Source organism: Nicotiana tomentosiformis, chromosome 5 (genome assembly GCF_000390325.3).
Source record: "Nicotiana tomentosiformis chromosome 5, ASM39032v3, whole genome shotgun sequence".
Classification (NCBI taxonomy): domain Eukaryota; kingdom Viridiplantae; phylum Streptophyta; class Magnoliopsida; order Solanales; family Solanaceae; genus Nicotiana; species Nicotiana tomentosiformis.
The window spans coordinates 27,572,740-27,591,135 of NC_090816.1; the positions used below are offsets into that span (position 1 = coordinate 27,572,740).

The 18,396-nt window shown below is 36.6% G+C and overlaps 1 protein-coding gene across 1 annotated transcript; it reads right to left on the minus strand.

Annotated features, from left to right (window-relative positions):
• Positions 1 to 17,425: 17,425 nt before the first annotated feature.
• Positions 17,426 to 17,788, minus strand: LOC138892074 (uncharacterized). Its single transcript, XM_070175769.1, has one exon. The coding sequence runs from the start codon at positions 17,786 to 17,788 to the stop codon at positions 17,426 to 17,428; it is 363 nt and encodes a 120-aa protein (XP_070031870.1).
• Positions 17,789 to 18,396: the final 608 nt, after the last annotated feature.

Below are 18,396 nucleotides of genomic sequence, written 5' to 3' on the forward strand. Positions count from 1 at the left end.
ATTTCAGGTTTTAATCTGGCAATACATGAAAAACTTGGTATGCATATAATGGAAATCATTGAAGGATTTAAATTGTTCTGAAGCATATTAAGGTTTCCAAGAAATTTATTAAATAAAGCTTCAAAAATCCTTATACGGATTGAAACAATCAGGACGCATGTGGTATAATCGCCTGAGCGAGTACTTGTTAAAATAAGGGTACAAGAATGATTCAATTTGTCTTTGTGTCTTTATAAAAAGATCTGGATCTGAATTTATTATAATCGCCGTGTATGTTGATGATTTAAATATTAATGGAACTTCTAGGGAGCTTCCTAAAGAAGTAGACTATTTAAGAAAGAATTTGAAATGAAAGATCTTGAAAAGGCAAAATTTTGTCTTGGTCTACAAATTGAGTATATGAAAGATGGAATTTTTGTCCATCAATCAGCATACACTGAAAAGATTTTAAAGCAATTCTATATGGATAAAGCACATCCATTGAGTACCCCGATGGTTGTGAGATCACTCATATAAATAAAGAACCATTCCAACCTCATGAAAATAATGAAGAGCTTTTTGGTCCTGAAGTACCATATCTTAGTGCAATTGGTGCACTAATGCATCTTGCTAACACTACAAGGCCTGACATAACTTTTTCAGTTAATGTCTTAGCAAGATATAGCTATGTTCCTATAAGGAGACATTGAAATGGAATCAAATATATATTGCGGCATCTAAAAGGGACTACCGATATGGACTTATTTTATGGCTATGTGTTTATATGGGGAGGCACTACCATATCTTGGCGATCGACTAAGAAATCAATCGTGGCTACTTCATCTAATCATGCTGAGATAATTGCTATTCATGAAGTAAGTCTAGAATGTGTATGGTTGAGGTCTATAATACATCTTATTCGAGACAAATATGGTTTGAAGCGTGACAAACTACCCACAATTTTGTATGAAGACAATGCAACATGCATAGCCCAATTGAAGGGAGGATTCATAAAAGGAGATAGGACAAGACACATTTCACCAAAGTTATTTTTCACACATGATCTTCAAAAGAATGGTGATATCAATGTGCAACAGATTCGTTCAAGTAAAATATGACTGATTTCTTCACCAAATCTCTACTGATGTCAACCTTCAAGACACTAGTGTACAAAATTGGGATGCGAAGGCTCAGGGATGTGAATTGATGCTCTCATCAGGAGGAGTTTTTCGTGCCTCATTTTCTCGCGAAAGAGGGCCTCGACATGTAACAACTATTTTGAATGAAAGATAGGGTGTTACAAGAAGAAGAGTCGCCACCTAACGGGTTTTAAGGTGTGTTAGGGCACCTATTATGCAAATAACTCTGTTTGACTAGTCAGCATCACCAAAGATAGGGTAAGGGCTCAAATTACCTCAAAGAGAAGGTGTTAGGCACTCTTCGAGGTCCATAACTGTGGGTCCCGGCCGAACTTAAGACTATGTGGATTATAATTAGGCAAGATGATTAAATAAACAAAGAGAATAAAAGGTCAAAGAGTTTCATTATAACACAATGAGAATTGGTACAAATCTTAAGGACTATAAGGATACAGCTATAATGGTCTATATTAGATGACTAAATGTATAAAGAAGAGAAAAAAGGGGTGGGGTGGGGGGGGGGTGGGTCCTAAGTTTTTTAGCCTAAAGGATCACCCCATGCAACATAAATAATATTTCACAACTCCCTTGAGGTAGGGAATTAATCATATTATCCAGCGGGCACAGACTATCATCTCCTGCTACCCTATTACTATGTTTAAGTTGTTTACCTAAAGCGCTCTAATTCAATTCTAAGTCGTGCCCTATGCGTGCACTACCCGTCCCATACCTATGGTCCATGAGGTATTGGGCCTCTATTTGGGTGGTTCTAGACCTTACTTAGGTTGCTCAAAAATATCAAAATTAGGCGACATATAAAACACATAGGACTTCATGTAAAGGCAGTTAAGGGCTCAAGTTAGCCTCAGCACTTAGACAATAAATGCATGCAAAATAGGTTTTTGCACTGGGCATTAGGCAATTTCAGAACTTGAGACAAATTAAAGCCATTAAGCCCTGTAGGCATAGTTTCTATGTGATTCCGGATTCCAGCAACATGATCACTCTTAGTGAAGAGGCAGTAGACCATTTACGAACTTTAGAGCTATTAACGCTGGTTTTGTAGATACCAGTTTTAGAAAAAGTCACATTGTCATATAGGCATGATTTCTAATAATGGCATAGTTAAACAATGAAAACAGTTATGGGAACCTAAGCTTGACAAATTGATCTCATAAACAAGATTAAGCGAGTGACAATATCTTATAGGCAGGATCTTTAGCAATTGACATCGAACCTGATCTTATAATACCTTATCCCTATGAGAATGTTATCTAGGAAGAGCAATATGATAATGATAACAGTAGCTAATTGGTTAATTAAGGTCCTATAGACATGATTTCTAAGCGAGGATAAGTAAAACATAAGCTAGTATAGTCTTATAGGCATGGTATCTAATGAATAGGCTGTAGTTAAATGAATTGAAAGAAAGTTCATTGGCATTTGCTTCCTATAGGCATGCTGTCTAGTAACATGTAGCAGTAGACATAGAAATAAGTGAAGCATTTGAACTCATGCTTTGATGGTAGACGAGTAGTGTGTGTGTATGATTATCCTAATGACATGATTTCTAACAGTGCACATAAAAATTGAAAAACATATATAGCAGGTTGGATAACAAGTAAATCATATAAATCCTACAAGCATGCTTGCTACCCTTTCATGCAAACATTAAGTATACTCGTTTCCCCCATTTTTACTACCACCCCCAATTATTCATTACAAAGTTATTACATGCCCAGTAATGAATGTAATTACAAGGGATTATACAAACAATAACAGCGGACCTATAATAGGCCCAAAAGAAATATCTAACATTGCCTGGGCCTTCAACAAAACTCTTTCTTCACCAATTTAGCACACCCAGATTAACAGGGAACTATATCCATCAGCAAAATCCAGAAATCACAGAGGAACCCAAGCCAAAACAAGACAGCCACTGATTGACCACATGACCAAATATCGAGTTACCCAGAAATCATTTAAACAAAACATCTTGTATGTTCAATAGATAGAATGAGGGAAGAACTGAGTGTCATAGATAGCTCAGGTATTAGAAGTAAAGAGAGTGGCCAAAAGACCCCAAGTCCTAGTGTGTCAGAGTTCACAAAGGTCTCAAATGGACCCCGAGCAGTGCTCACACTAGGGAGGTCAATAGTAAGAGTCTTGGTGGACTTGGCTTTCAGCCGACCAAGAATGATAAGTTCATAATAGCATAGGTAACAAATGAGAGTGAGTGGGCAATGGTTAAGGGACAGAAGTTGAGGAAATACACTTATAGTTTAAAAGTAGACATAGCAAAGTTGAGAACACAGAACAGCAAATCAAGAAGGTCAACAAGACTTAGAAGCAGGTTCAACACTTAGCAAAAATAACACATTGGTAGAAACGCATTGAAAGAGTTAGGGGAGAAACATGTTTGCAAGATTAACAAGATTATCATACAAAGGTGCATACTACCAAACAAGTTTAAGTAGGGCAATAACTAAAATGTTTAAAGCTTAAAGGTCTAAATTATGCTAAGTATCCATCCCAGTATCAAAAGAAAGGCATGTTAACTCACATCATAAAACAAAATAGTATCAAACATGGTAGGGAAACACAAATTATGATAACTACCTTAAAGTCTCAAGTAATCACTGAAGGGATATGGAACCAAGTGAGCCAAAGACATGCTGAGGGACATATTAACAGGGGAGCAAGTCATAGTTAATAGTGAAGGTCTTAACACAGGTTATAACACATTACAGATGTGAGGCATTCATTATAGGGATTCAGAACAAAGCAGGAAAGCATATTCAAGCCCAACAACAAATGTGAATATTCAGGCACCAATACATTAGCTAAACTAACTTAAGGGGGTCCAAATTATCCAAATTAGGCATAAACAAATAACATATCTCAGAACTGGCTGCTTTAGGTAAAAATAATTACTAAAGAGGTTTAAAACAAGTGTAAAACTAACAAGGTTACACAAAGAAGTAGCCCAGAACCCATTAGCTAAACGAACTTAAGAGAGTCCAAATTATTCAAATCAGGCATAAACATGTCTCAGAACTGGCAGCTTTAGGTAAACTCAAGTGTTAGGAAAGTTCAGATTACAAAACAGGTTCAAATTCTAACATATTAAGTCATGAGGTTCAGAGGCATGAATATGCAGGGCATAAACACAAAAGAATGAAATCGTAAAGCCAAGAGACTTACCGGTTAAACAAACAACAAGAAAGAACAAATTCCACAATATTCTGAATATCAACAAAGAGCAAGAACCCAAAATCTTAGTGCACCAAAGTTTCCAAGAGCTTCAAATGAACCTCGGGCAGTGCTCGCACAAACAAAGGTTGAAGAATCGAATTCCGGTGGCCTTGGCTTTCAGCCGGCCAAGAACCAAAGTATAGAACAAAGAATGAAAGAACAATAGAGTAATAACCTCAATTTTAGTGGATTTCACGATTAAAAGGTCTCCCTCAAAAGGGAATGGGGATGGGTTTATATAGTAGTTAAATATTAACACATAAAATAAGGAAATACAGTAAATTAAACACAAAATAAGGAAAATATGGCATGTAAAATCAATTCGAATCAGTTTTAGGGCAAATTCAGGAAACCCTAGTTTAGACGAGGAACAAAAATGGCAAAAATCTCACTGAATCGAAGCTAAGAGGTCTGATAGTTAGTGTATCAGGTCAGAAACATGAAGATGATACAAAATCGGAATCAAACGAATACAACGACTCAACTTCCATAAATAATCAAGTAACCAGTACTTGTAGCGTTCCAAAGATGGTAAGTAACTCCGCGTATGCAAGAAATGAAAGGAATCATGGATGATTTCCATATAATGTCGGATTGGGGCTGAGATTTGAGTGAGGACGACTAGGGTTTAGGTTTGAGAGATGAGAGCGTGTGAGGATACAGAGGCGGCGGGGTGGGGATTTGTCTCTAGGGTATTGGGGATATAAGGAAAGAGTAGGTTAATTATGGGTCGTTGGTCATTTAAGATCAACAGCCAAGATCGAACGGGAAAGCGGGGCGGGTTATTAAGCGGGCCGCGATTGGGTTGGTTACAATTATCGCCTGGTTTGGGCTTGAGGTCTATTGGGCTAAGGTGCTGGGCCATTTTGGTTCGAAAATTGGTTTAAATCTGGGCTACTATTTAAATATGTAAAATTTATTAAACATAATTTATAAAAATGATTAATAAATAAATAAAAATATTATTTATGTACTAAATGATTAAAAATAATGATTTAGAATTATAAAAATATAAAATTCTATTTTGACACAAATAACATAAATAAAAAGCAATTATGGATGAGTATAGGCTATTACTGCAAAATTGTGCAAATAGCTTAAAAAATGCTAATGTAATTATATAAAATAAAGTAAAAATATTTGAAAAGTATTTTATAGGTGCAAATAATAATTTTAGGTAACTAAGTCATCACAAAATAATTTGAAGGAGTAATTAATAATTATAATTTAAGTATAGAAAAATCAATTTAAAAGCTCTAAAAATTATGGAAAATTATATAAAATGCTCGTATAGATTTGTAAGCTAAATAATGATGCAAAAATGATGTTTTGAAGGTATATATACTATACCCGAAAATGATAAAAGAGATATCGGGTAAAGAAAATGATGACCAATTTTGGCCGAATTGATTAAGGAATGACGTGATTTAAAAAATTGGGGGCCGAACCCTGGTTCCTGAGTTGCCTACATATCCTTGGTGTTACGAAAATCAGGCCATGTGCAGTTCTGGATCTAACGGTGAACGAAACCGATGGAGTTGCTATAGGAATGGTCGTATGTGTTGGGAAAGGGTTCTGTTGGGTAGGATTGTATCGAATGAATTTATGCAGAGTCATGAATGTGAATTTGAAACGTTACGGATGTATCACTGAGCAAATATCTGAACGGTCATAGAGTAAAATGCGGGTAATTGATGGTGGTCGGTTATGTTTGAAACAATTGCTGGATGTGAACATTGTGAACGGAAACCAGAGCGAAGATTGCTCCCGTTTGAAGACCGGTTACTTCCTGGGTTACTTATAAAACTTAAAACACGATACATGCAAATATATATGGGTTATTGCGAAAATGCAAACTTGATGTAAATTCCCTTTGGACCATGAAGATTGTCTTTGGGTGGTAAGGATGATATCCTTAGACCATGGCGTCCTGAGCTATGAAGTGTATGATAATGGATTCGCAGGCCATAAAATGATGTCCTCGGGCTATGAGGATGGTGCCTTTGGACTATGACTCCGTTGAATAATGATGTACAATTTCGAGCGATCCTCAGACCATGGAATAGTGTATCCCGGCTATGAGGATGATCCCTTTGGACTATGACGCCTTCGGACAAAATGGCGATATTTCAGCCCATGAAGTGCAAAGATGTGACGCTTGGTCACATGCGAAGATGAGACAAGACAAGGCTTAGTCTTGTGTAAGATGAGGGCAATGCTTAGCCCTAGGTGAACAAAGGATAGTGTTAGGTTTTAGATGGCGTATTGGAGATAGTATTTAATCTTATGTAGGAAAAAGGCAATGCTTAGCCTTATGCCAAATAGGAAGACAATGCTTAGTCTTGTGCAGGGAAAGGCAATGCTTAGCCTTATGGAATCAGGGAGGCAGTGCTTAGCCTCATGCAAGAAGAGGAGGCAATGCTTAGCCTCATGCAAATAAGGGAGGCAGTGCTTAGCTTCATGCATGAAGAAGACACAATGCTTAGTCTCATGCGATTAGGGAGGCAATGCTTAGCCTTATGCAATTAGGGAGGCATTTCTTAGACTCATGCAGAAAGCGGAGACAGTGCTTAGTCTCATGCAATTAGGAAGGCAATGCTTAGCCTCATGCAAGAAAAGGAGACAATGCTTAGTCTCATGCAAGGAAAGGCAACGCTTAGCCTTATGCAATTAGGGAGGCAGTGCTTAGCCTCATGCAGGAAGAGGAGACAATTCTTAGTTTCATGCAAAGAGTGAGGCAATGCTTAGTCTCATGCAAAGAAGGGGGACAGTGCTTAGTCTCATACAATTAGGGAGGCAATGCTTAGCCTTATTCAAGAAGATGAGACAATGCTTAGTCTCATGCAAATGAGGGAAACCATCTTAGTCTCATGCAAGGAAAGGCAATGCTTAGCCTTATGCAATTAGGGAGGCATTTCTTAGCCTCATATAGGAAGAGGAGACAATACTTAGTCTCATGCAGGGAAAGGCAGTGTTTAGCCTTATGTAAGAAAAATGTTGAGTGACAGTGAAAAAGTAAAGTATTTCTTAGCTGGAATTATTTGCGTTTGGTAATTTGTCGTCATGAAGGTAGTGATTTGATGTATCTGCGGGTATTGTTGTCTTATCGTGCCTGCATCCAAAGAAAAATTGTGAGCTTTGTGGGGTAAGGTTAGTTTGCGCTTTTGTCTTCTGTTTTGCCTTTGCTCCTGTCTTGAGGTCCTGTTTGAGTTAACCTGTGTAGCATCTGGCTATCATAGAAATAAAGTTTTCAAAAAATATGCATGCATTTGATAAATATAGTTATTTGAAATGTAGTAGTATGCAATTTCAAATAATTTAGATGAACCGGTGACTGTGACATATTTTAGAGACATTGCGACCTCCTTGCTTTAGAATTTTGGGGGTTCCCCTCAAAATTCTGCCCCAGTTTAAATGCAATACTTTGGCTGTTCCATGTATGACGATGTCTGCCCCAGTTTAATTATGGACCGTTGATCATTTAAGATCAACGGCCAAGATCAAACGGGGAAGCGGGGCGGGTTATTAAGTGGGCCATGACCGGGTTGGTTACAAGGGTTGCCTGGTTTGGGCTTGGGGTCTATTGGGCTAAGGTGTTGGGCCATTTGGTCAGAAAATTGGTTTAAATCTTGGCTACTATTTAAATATAAAAAATTTATTAAAACTAATTTATAAAAATGATTAATAAATAAATAAAAATATTATTTATGCACTAAAATAATTAAAAATAATGATTTAGTATTATATAAATATAAAAATGCTATTTTGACACAAATAATAAAAATAAAAAGCAATTATAGATGAGTATAGGCTATTACTGCAAAATTATGCAAATAGCTTAAAAAATGCTAATGTAATTATATAAAATGAAGTAAAAATATTTGAAACATGTATTATAGGTGCAACTAATAATTTTAGGTAACTAATTCATCACAAAATAATTTGAAGGAGTAATTAATAATTATAATTTAAGTATAGGAAAATCAATTTAAAAGCTCTAAAGATTATGGAAAATTATAGAAAATGCTCGTATAGATTTGTAAGCTAAATAATGATGCAAAAATGATGTTTTGAACGTATGTATACTATTTTAGAAAATATAAGGGTAAAATTGGGTATCAACAGAGTTAATACATGTTGTACTTTTTTTCCTTATAAGGTTTTGTCCCATAGAGTTTTCCTTGCAAGGTGTTCAACGAGGCAACCAAAAGGCGTATTTCTAAACATGTGTACTCTTTTTTCTTCACTAGGATTTTTTTTCCCATAGGGTTGTTTCCTAATAAGGTTTTAACGAGGCACATTATCTATGGACATCCAAGGGGGAGTGTTATAAGAAAATTAAATTATGGTGGATGTCTATTCTTATCCATTCTCTCCATAACTCCCAATACTATAATAATTATGGAGTTATGATTGTAACTCCATAACCTCCTCCATGATCTTCCTTTCAAATGCTTAATGACATATTCAATGACATATTTTGCAATAGTGATTCTTCACTTTTCATGCCTATATAAAGGCCTTGTAATATATAAGAATGAATATACATAATTGTAGAAGAAAATCTCTTCCTTCTCTCTATCTCTTTATTGTTCATATTTTACTAAATTGCTTTTATTTCATAACAACATTTCTTGTTCATGTTTTATTAAATCGCTTTTATTTCATAACAATTATAAAACAAAACTAAAATTAGCTATAAACTTCACCGCTAATCTGTTTCTAAATCGCTAGTAACTAACATAACTTTTTGATAATTTATTACTAATCCGTCACTAAGTAGGATTAGTGATAAAATTTATTATTTTGCTACAGAATTTGTTTGTCGTTAATTTCTATTTTTTTAGTACGTGTAAAGAAACATCAGAAAATAAACGATTTATCGTTGACAAAGTCTTAAATGAATCACAAAATATTTTGTCAAACGTGAAATATACTTTTTTGGTTATATTAAACATATAATTGAATCCGAATTGGCAGAATAAGTTTTCTACTCTGCTTTTGTATGTCATTTTGCAAAAATTTGTTCTTTTAAAGGATTTAATTTGTAAAGAGCGATAAAGTAAAGGTTTACATTATTAATATACTGTTTAACCCAAAAATAGATTTCTCGGTCAAAGTAATATCAAGAAGAAATCGGGTTACTGATAACTAAAATTTACTTCACTTTCTCAATAATTTGAATAATAAAACAAATAATGAAAACAATTGACATAGAAATAAAATTCAAAGTTGATTGATAAGCTCTCATAAGATTGCGGTTGGAAGCTTATGAATAAAGTAAAGAATAATTACATATATTTAATAAAAATCAGATACCATTACAAAGGACTAGACCCTTAGATAGGAGTACACAATTATAATGATTTCGTTACTTAATTCGGGCTTGTTAATGAAATTAATTGCCTTGATTACCCATTACCATATATAATTGTAACAGAAGCACTTATGACTGAAGATTTTCCGAAGCCACGATTAATGTCGATTTTCATTCCTTATTTATAACAGATTCGTGCATCTTCCCTCTTTGTGATCTTTATCCATTCCGCTCCTATTTCTTCTTTTTCAGTTGTCAGAGCCGGTTCCTTTCTTAGAGAAATCCCGAGGGTATTTCTCCCATGCCTTCTTGAATTCATTAATTCGTCTAATTGGAAATGCCACATGTCACCTTTTTAATGGTCCACGTGTCGTGCCTTGTCACCTTGATGATAGTCCACGTGTCATGCCTTTTTGCTACCAATATAGATAGTCCCCCAACTTTCTGAATATTCTCAACTGAATATTCGAGAAGGGGTAAGTATTTATGGTGGGAATTCCTTGTCGCCGTTTCTCGAGTATCATAATGTCTTTTTCAGAACCGATGCGACATACGTCACATCTATTTAATGCTCAATATACGTATCTCCCCATGATTGGTTTTGCGGTTTTTTGCGTTTTTTAGGATTTTTTTGCGATTGCATCAGTCATGAAGTGATGGTTCCATGATGACAGTTCATTCTGATCAACTCTGATGACAATTGCTTTTCCTTGTAAATACTTTGTCCTGCTTGATTTTTGAAAATCTCTTCCTTCTTCTTTGCATTCATCTCCCTAAAATTTTCCTCGTATTTCTTCATCTGTTTTTTCTTTCTATATTTTTCTTTATTAAAGATGTCTTCTTCAACACCAGACCCTCGTAAAGTTGTGATTGTTGATGAACTTGCTCCTTCTACTGCCCCTACTAGGAGTTCTGTCAAACCATCTTCTTCTAGGGCTAAAGCTCCCTCAACCCCTAGATCTTCTTCTAAGGGAAGGGATCAAAACGAACCCATGTGTGAGCCTACAGTTTCTGAGATTGTCCCTTAAGAGTTTTCTTTCATGTCAAACCGCGAAGCCATGAAAAAGCAAGTTTCTTTTATAGCATCTCTTAAACCTGCTGAACACTGCCCATGTTTGATTACTCTAGGACTTCTTTCTTTAGTTCGACGTGAATGGCATTGGAAACCATATTTTCCAATTTTGATTCCTGGTGCTAATCATAGAATCACTTCTTACCATGCTGGTTTTTCTTTTGTTTACACCTATCCTTTTACTTTAGGGTGTAAACCTCCTATTGACCCAGTGATTATTGAGTTCTATCATTATTTTAATGTTTGCCTTGGTCAAATCAGTCCCATCGTGTGGAGGGCAGTTGCTTGCCTTAGCTACTTGTCGAATTTTGTTTCCGCCCCTTTTACCTTCCATCACTTGCTCCACCTTTATTCTCCAAAAATATTTCGTGAAGATGTATTTTCTCTTGTGGATAGAAATAAAAGGGTTTTAGTTAGGCCCGAGGATGACCGTGACCGTGGCTGGTATGCCCAATTTGTTGCTGCCCCCACTCGTAGATTAGTGGGCGATGAAAATGTCTTTTCCTGAAAAATAAAACTTTGCACGTAAGTGTTTCTCTCTTTTTATTTTACTTTCTTTGATGTCTTGAGTTTTTTTGCATGAATGTATATTCATTTTTTTCAGCAACTATGAAAGTTTTCGAAGAAATTCCTGACTTCCATGCTTGGGTAGAAAAAATATTGACTTCTGCTCCTAAGGATAAAAGATCTTGGAAATTTCTTTTGCAGAAATTCGGATGGAAAGTGAAGACTCAAAGTACCTTTCTATTCCTGTAGTTTCCTTCCTCTTTGCTTGTTCCTTTCCTTTAATGTATATAACTTTGTTTCCCTTTTTTTTAATTAGGGTTTGCTATTCGTGGCGTCAGCCCCACATCTGTTCCTTCAGTGAGGCTTTCTGTAAGCTCTGCACAAGAGCAAATTTTGAGTGTATCTTCCTTCAAGAGGAAAACTGCTGAAGTCCGTGGGTCTGAAGATGAAGAGGATACCGAAGAAGGTTCTTTGGTTAGGAAACCGCATGTCAGAAGGTGCGTGGTTTTGGATGATGAAACCCATATCTCTCAAGATCCCCCTTCAAGTTCAATTCCTTTTAGTCTCGTTGATGAGCCAGAAAATGTCCCTTTGGATATCTCTGATGAAGATGTTGGTTACTTTGACACCCTTTCTCAAGTCCTGTTGAAAGGTTATTTGCCCATGGATTTGAGAGTGAGGAAGGATTCATGCATGTTTACGAAGAGCCGCCACTTGCCTCTCTTCCAATGTTTCTAGTTACACCTACTATTAATTCCCCTATTTTTTTGATAACAGTTACCCCAGTGGTTTCCCTCGCTGCTGCCCCTCGTGAAGAAGCTGAGCCTTCTAGCGGCAGGCGGGGTATGAAAAAAGTTTTGATTGAAGTCTACGATGGTGGAAATTTGTTGAAAAATTCTAGTCAAGCTGATGTGTGGCTAAAACCGTTGCTAGGACCCGTGGAAAGAAAGAAGTTAGAGGGTCACTGTTCTTTGACCTTGGTGAATGATATCATCCACTCTTCTCTTAAGGTATATCTTTACTTCCTTATTTTCCTTTCCTTCTTTTCTCATTCATAACTCTTCTTCTTTTGTCTTTTAGTAGATCAATTCGACAGGTATGGATCTTATGAAAATAATTTCTAGGACAAATCAGCAGGTGGTTGAGTTGGGAACCGAGGCTGACAAATGGAAAGAACAATTTGAAGGACTTCAACTGGAGAAAGATGTTCTTGCTGAGGAGAAAGGAGCTTTGGAACAATAACTGAGAATGATCACCGCTGAACTAGTAGTTTTAAAACCTTCTTCCAATCAAGTTAAGAAAGATAAGGATAGATTAGAATCCTCATTCGTTGAACAACATTCCAAGGCTACTGAAGAGATAAGGAGTTTGAAAGAGCTCATTAATCAAAAAGAGGTATACGTGGGTAATCTGATACAGATACTTACCCAATCTCAAGAAGACCTCCGTGCCTCTACAGATAAGATTCAGTTCCTTGAGAGTTCTCTTACTCCTTTGAAGGCAGCTTATGAAGCCTCATAAGCAGAAAAAGAAAAGTTGAAAGCTGAGATCGAGCAGTGAGAGAAGGATTACGAAGCCCTTGAAGATAAGTCAACACTTGATATTAGCTGGGCATTTTTGAACACTCTCTTCAAGACTCTAACTAAAGCTAGCCAGGAGAGTTTTGACCTTAATGATGAGATTGTAAAGGGCAAAGAGACGATTGAGTAGATTCAGCGACGTCAAAGCTTCTCTACACCCGAGGATGAAGGTTCCAAGGGTGATGGTGATGGACCTACTCCTGGTGAAGTCGATGTTCAACCCTCATCTTCTCAAGTTAATCCTACTTCTCACGTGGATGATGCTCCCTAGTTCTTCCCCAATTGATTTATTGTTGAAATAGTTTGTTTTTAGTTTTTGTTAGAATTCTCTTGTGTTTTGGATAATTTTTGGAAGATTTTCCGCCTCTATTTTTGGAGTGATGATATAAATATCTTTTTTGCTTTTGCTGCATTTTCTTGCATTTAAAATGCTTTAGTAAACCGTGACTCTAATATTCACGGGGTTTTTTTTTTATAAAAGAGGGACCTTTTATAGTAACAACATTGATGAAGATGGCATCTCATCTTCATATTGGTGCAAAAATATGAAACATGAAGTATATATGAAGTAATTTGAGAAAGTTTTATTTTTTGAACTTTCAAATAAATAAGTTTGTACAATATTTTCATAACTGCTTTCTTTGTCGTAGGTTTATAATTCGGGTATATCTTCCCGTGACTAAATTTATGGCTTTAACCTAGAAGCTTGTGGGAATATCTTGCATCCTTTTTGCGGGTTTGAACGCCTTTGAAGGATTTTTTCTTCAAGGTTTTGATTCTGGCTGAACTATACTCTTGGTATACATCTTCTTTCCTTGTGTATCCTTCTATATGCACAGTCCCACTAGTGTTAGAGCATTAAAGTATGAGATCTCGAATACTGGATCAACTCCTTTCTTTTGGTCCTTTCCCTGAAAAGGAAAATACATATGGTACTCAAAGATAATCTTTTAGATGATGTCTGCATAACCCCTTTTCCATCAGAAAAGTTGTAACCTAGACCGAAAATAATTCAGCATTCCGCATGTTTTTCAGGTCTAATATCATCATTTGGTACGGGCCAACTTTTTGCCTATCATCTAAAATGGTTAGTAAAATTTAAATGAATAAAATAAATTGAACTTGCGTGATACCTGACCGTAGATATTAACTTCTTTTAGAAGTAATACTTCTTCAAATAGACTGAATTCCAATGTGATGATAACACCTTGCCATCCATGGTTTCCAACTCGTATGCTCCTTTTCCAGCAATGCTTCTAACCCTATACGGGCCTTCCCAATTTGGACTCAACTTTCTAGCATTTGCCACTTTTGTTGACCGGAACACCTTTTTGAGGACGAAATTCCAATCTTGAAGTACCTCAAGTTAGCCTTCCTGTTATAGTATTGTTCAATCATCTGCTTTTGAGTTGCCATCCGAATTAGTGTTGCTTCACTCCTTTCTTCTGCCAAGTCCAAATTTACCCGTAACTCTTCCTCATTGTTGCTTCAGTGGTATATGTGTACCTTGTGCTTGGTTCACCTATCTCTACTAGAATTAAAGCTTCCGTTCCGTACACAAGTGAAAATGGGGTCTCGCCTGTACTAGTTTTCGCCATTGTTCGGTAAGCCCATAGCACACCTGGTAGTACTTTTGTCCATTTGCCTTTTGATTCTTCCGATCGATTTTTTAAGTTGTTAATGATAACCTTGTTTGTCTGCTCAGCTTGCTCGTTAGCCATTGGGTGGTAAAGTGCAGAAGTGATTCATTTAATCTGCCAGCTTTGAAAGAAATCAGTGACTTTCGCACCTATGAACTGTGGGTGATTGTCACAGACGATCTCCTTTGGAACTCCAAATCGACATATAATATTTCTCCAAATGAAATCCATAACTTCCTTTTTCGCACCTGTTTAAAGGCACCTGCTTCTACCTATTTCGAGAAATAATCGGTTAAAATTAACAAGAATTGTACCTTTCCCTTAGCTTGAGGCAAAATCCCTTTGATATCCATCCCCCATTTCATGAAGGGTCATGGTGATATGACTGAATGCAATAGTTTTGTCGGTCGATGCATATTATTGGCATATCGTTGGCCTTTATCGCACCTGGCTACAAAGTTTTTCGCTTCTTCTTTTATTTTTGGCCAATAATATCCCGCCCTTATTAATGTCTTCACCAACGATCTTCCCCCGACATGATTGTCATAGTTCCCCTCTTATACTTCTCTCATTATATATTCCATTTTTGATGGTCCAAGGCATCGTGCTAAAGGTTTACCAAACATTTTGCGATATAAATTTCTGCGAATTAAGCAATATTGAGTAGCTTTCAACTGTAACAATTGGGATTTCTTCTTATCCTTAGGCAAAAAACCATACTGCAAAAAGTTCACAAATTCGTTTCTCCAATACCAAGTTAAATTATTGAAATTTACCTCACTCTTGGTTTGGTCGAGTGTTGAATGAAATAAATGTGCCACAACAACTTTTTTGCATTTGTTGCATCAGTGACAGATGCGAGATTTGCTAATGCGTCTGCTTCTACATTTTCCTCCCTGGGTATTTGCACATCTTTCCCTGTCTGAAATTGTCTAAGCAATTCTCGTACTTTTTGAGGTATTGTTGCATTCGTGTCTCTCTTGCCACTTAAGTCCCTTGTATTTGATTGACTACCAGCCGCAACTCACTTTTTATCACAATTTGCTCAATACCAATCTCTCGTGCGAGTTCTAAGCCTGAAATCACAGTTTTATACTGTGCTTTATTGTTAGTAATTGGGTAACATTTTATTGCCTGTATTATGACTTCTCCCAAAGGAAGAATTAAAACATTACCCAAACCTGCTCTTTTAACATTTGAAGAACGGTTAGTAAATAGGGTCCAAGTCCCCGGATTAGCTCCGATAAATATTTGTATAGGTTCAGACTAAAATCTGCTACAAAATTTGCTAACACCTGCGATTTTACTGAGATTCTAGGCTGATATATAATATCATATTCACTGAGTTCTATTGCCCATTTAGCTAACCTACCGGATAGTTCCTGTTTATGCAATATGTTCCTTAGTGGGAAAATAATTATAACAGAAGTAGGATGACATTGAAAGTAAGGTCGTAACTTTCTTGATGCCATAATTAAAGCAAAAACAAGTTTTTCTAAGTGAGGATACCGTGTCTCAACATCTAGTAAAGACTTACTAACATAGTAAATTGAAGATTGTTTACCTTTATCTTCACGTACCAATACCGCGCTTATCGCTACTTCTGACACAGCAAGGTAAATGAGCAATCTCTCTCCGTCTTTTGGTTTTGCTAACAAAGGTGGATTTGATAGATACGTCTTTAAGTCCTTCAGCGAGTCCACTCAAGCTGATTTTGCTTTTTCAATCTGAGAAGAATTTAAAGCATTTTTCCGATGACTTTGATATAAACCTTCCCAGAGCCGCTATTCTGCAGGCTAGTCTTTGCACCTCTTTATTGCTCGTGAGTATATCTGGTATTTCCTCAACAACTTTTATCTACATGGTATTTACTTCAATACCCCTGTTAGAAACAAGAAAACCTAAAAACCTACCCGAAGCCACGCCAAAAGCGCACTTTTCTGGATTTAACTCCATGTTGTTCTTGCAGAGACTTTTAAAATTCTCAGACAAATGTTGAAAATGATCCCCCGTATGTGTTGACTTGACCAACATATCGTCTATGTAGACTTTCATAGTTTTTCCCAAGTGTTCTTAAAATATTTTGGTCACCAATCCCTGATATGTGGCTCTAGCATTTTTCAAACCAAATGACATGACTTTGTAGATGTAAGTCCCCCTGTTTGTGATAAACGGAGTTTTATCCTTATCTAGAGGGTCCATTTTTATCTGGTTATAACCAGAATATGCATCTAAAGAACTTAAAAGCTCATGCCCTACGATAGAATCAATTAATTGATATATATGCGGTAAAGGAAATGAATCTTTAGGATAAGCCTTATTGAAATCAGTATAATCTACACAGACTTGCCATTTTTCATTCTTTTTTAGAACCACAACAATATTAGCTAACCAGTAGGGTACTTTACCTCTCGTATTGAACTAATTTTCAAAAGGTTTTGTACCTCATCCTAGATCACTTGATTTTTGAAGGCCCATTGCTTCCTTTTCTTTTGCTTGACAGATGGGTGTAATGGATCCTCATTTAGCTAATGAATCATCACCTCTAGTGGTATACCTGTCATATATGAATGCGACCAAGCAAAGTAATTTGCGTTAGCACGTAAAAATTTAATTAACTTACCTTTCAATTTCGGGATCAAATTTGCTCCGATGTAAACTTTTTTGTCTGTCCAGTGGACAAATAATATTACAGCTTCGAGCTCCTCCGCAGTTGTTTTAATGTTCTCATTTTCCTTTGGCTCTTGAATCACGTTGGGTCTTGAATCAACATGAGTTTACCCTTGTGTATTTTCAGTTGAGGTATGAACAAGAGTGTATTCAACTGAATTCTTTAATTGCTATTTTGTATCTGCATCGTTTGCTGTTGTATTTGAAACCACCACCGAATTAATACTTCGTGAAGCCTGTTGATCTCTGCGAATTCGTCGGATTCCTCACTGTGAAGGGAATTTGATAACTTGATGCAATGAGAACGGGACAACATCTATATCATGAATCCATGGCCTTTCCAAGATTACATTATAGGCTATATCCGCATCTATTACATGGCACTTTGTATCATTGATGGCTCCTTCTGCAAACGTGGCTAGTACAACTTCTCCTTTCGTAAAAACGCTTGAGTTATCAAATCCAGACAAAGACTGCGCCTTTGGTATGACCTTGTCATTAGCTTGTATTTCATTTACTACCCTCAATAAAATAATATTTACTGAGCTACCTGGGTCAATCAAAACTCGTTTTACATTAGTATCATATACAAGCAAAGATATTACTAGTTCATCATTATCAGGAATCATCAAGCCGTCCGCGTCTTCATCATCAAATGTTATACTGTCACCATCCAAGACTTAGCGAACTCGCTTTCCGTGAGTGACAGTAACTTTTGATGTCTTTTTCGTGGCTGTGTATGTTACTCCATTGACTTCATCTCCTCTAGTTATGACGTTGACTATTCTCTTTGGTGATAGAGGCTTTGGGGGTTCTTGTCTATTCTTCAAGTATGGTTGTCTCCTTTTCTCATTGAATAGATCAGTAAGATAACCTTGCTTTAGTAAATGTTCGACCTCTCCTTGTAAAAGCCTGCAATCTGCTGTTCTGTGGCCATGATCATGGTGAAACTCACACCAGAGATCTAGGTTCCTTTTATTTGGATATAATCTCATTTCTTTCGGTCATCGCACCTTATCTCCCATCCCTCTTAGAACAACCATCAATTCAGAGGTGCTAATGTTAAAGCTATAATCTCCTATTCTTACTTGAGTACCAGAATCATTGCTTCAAGTATCTCGTTCCTTTTTGAACCTGGATGAAGAACTCGTCTCTTTTTGCCTTGATCTTGAATCAAACCGTGCATTCTCTTGTTTAGATTGAGAATCTCTCCCCACGGGTCCCATGTAAGGCTCGA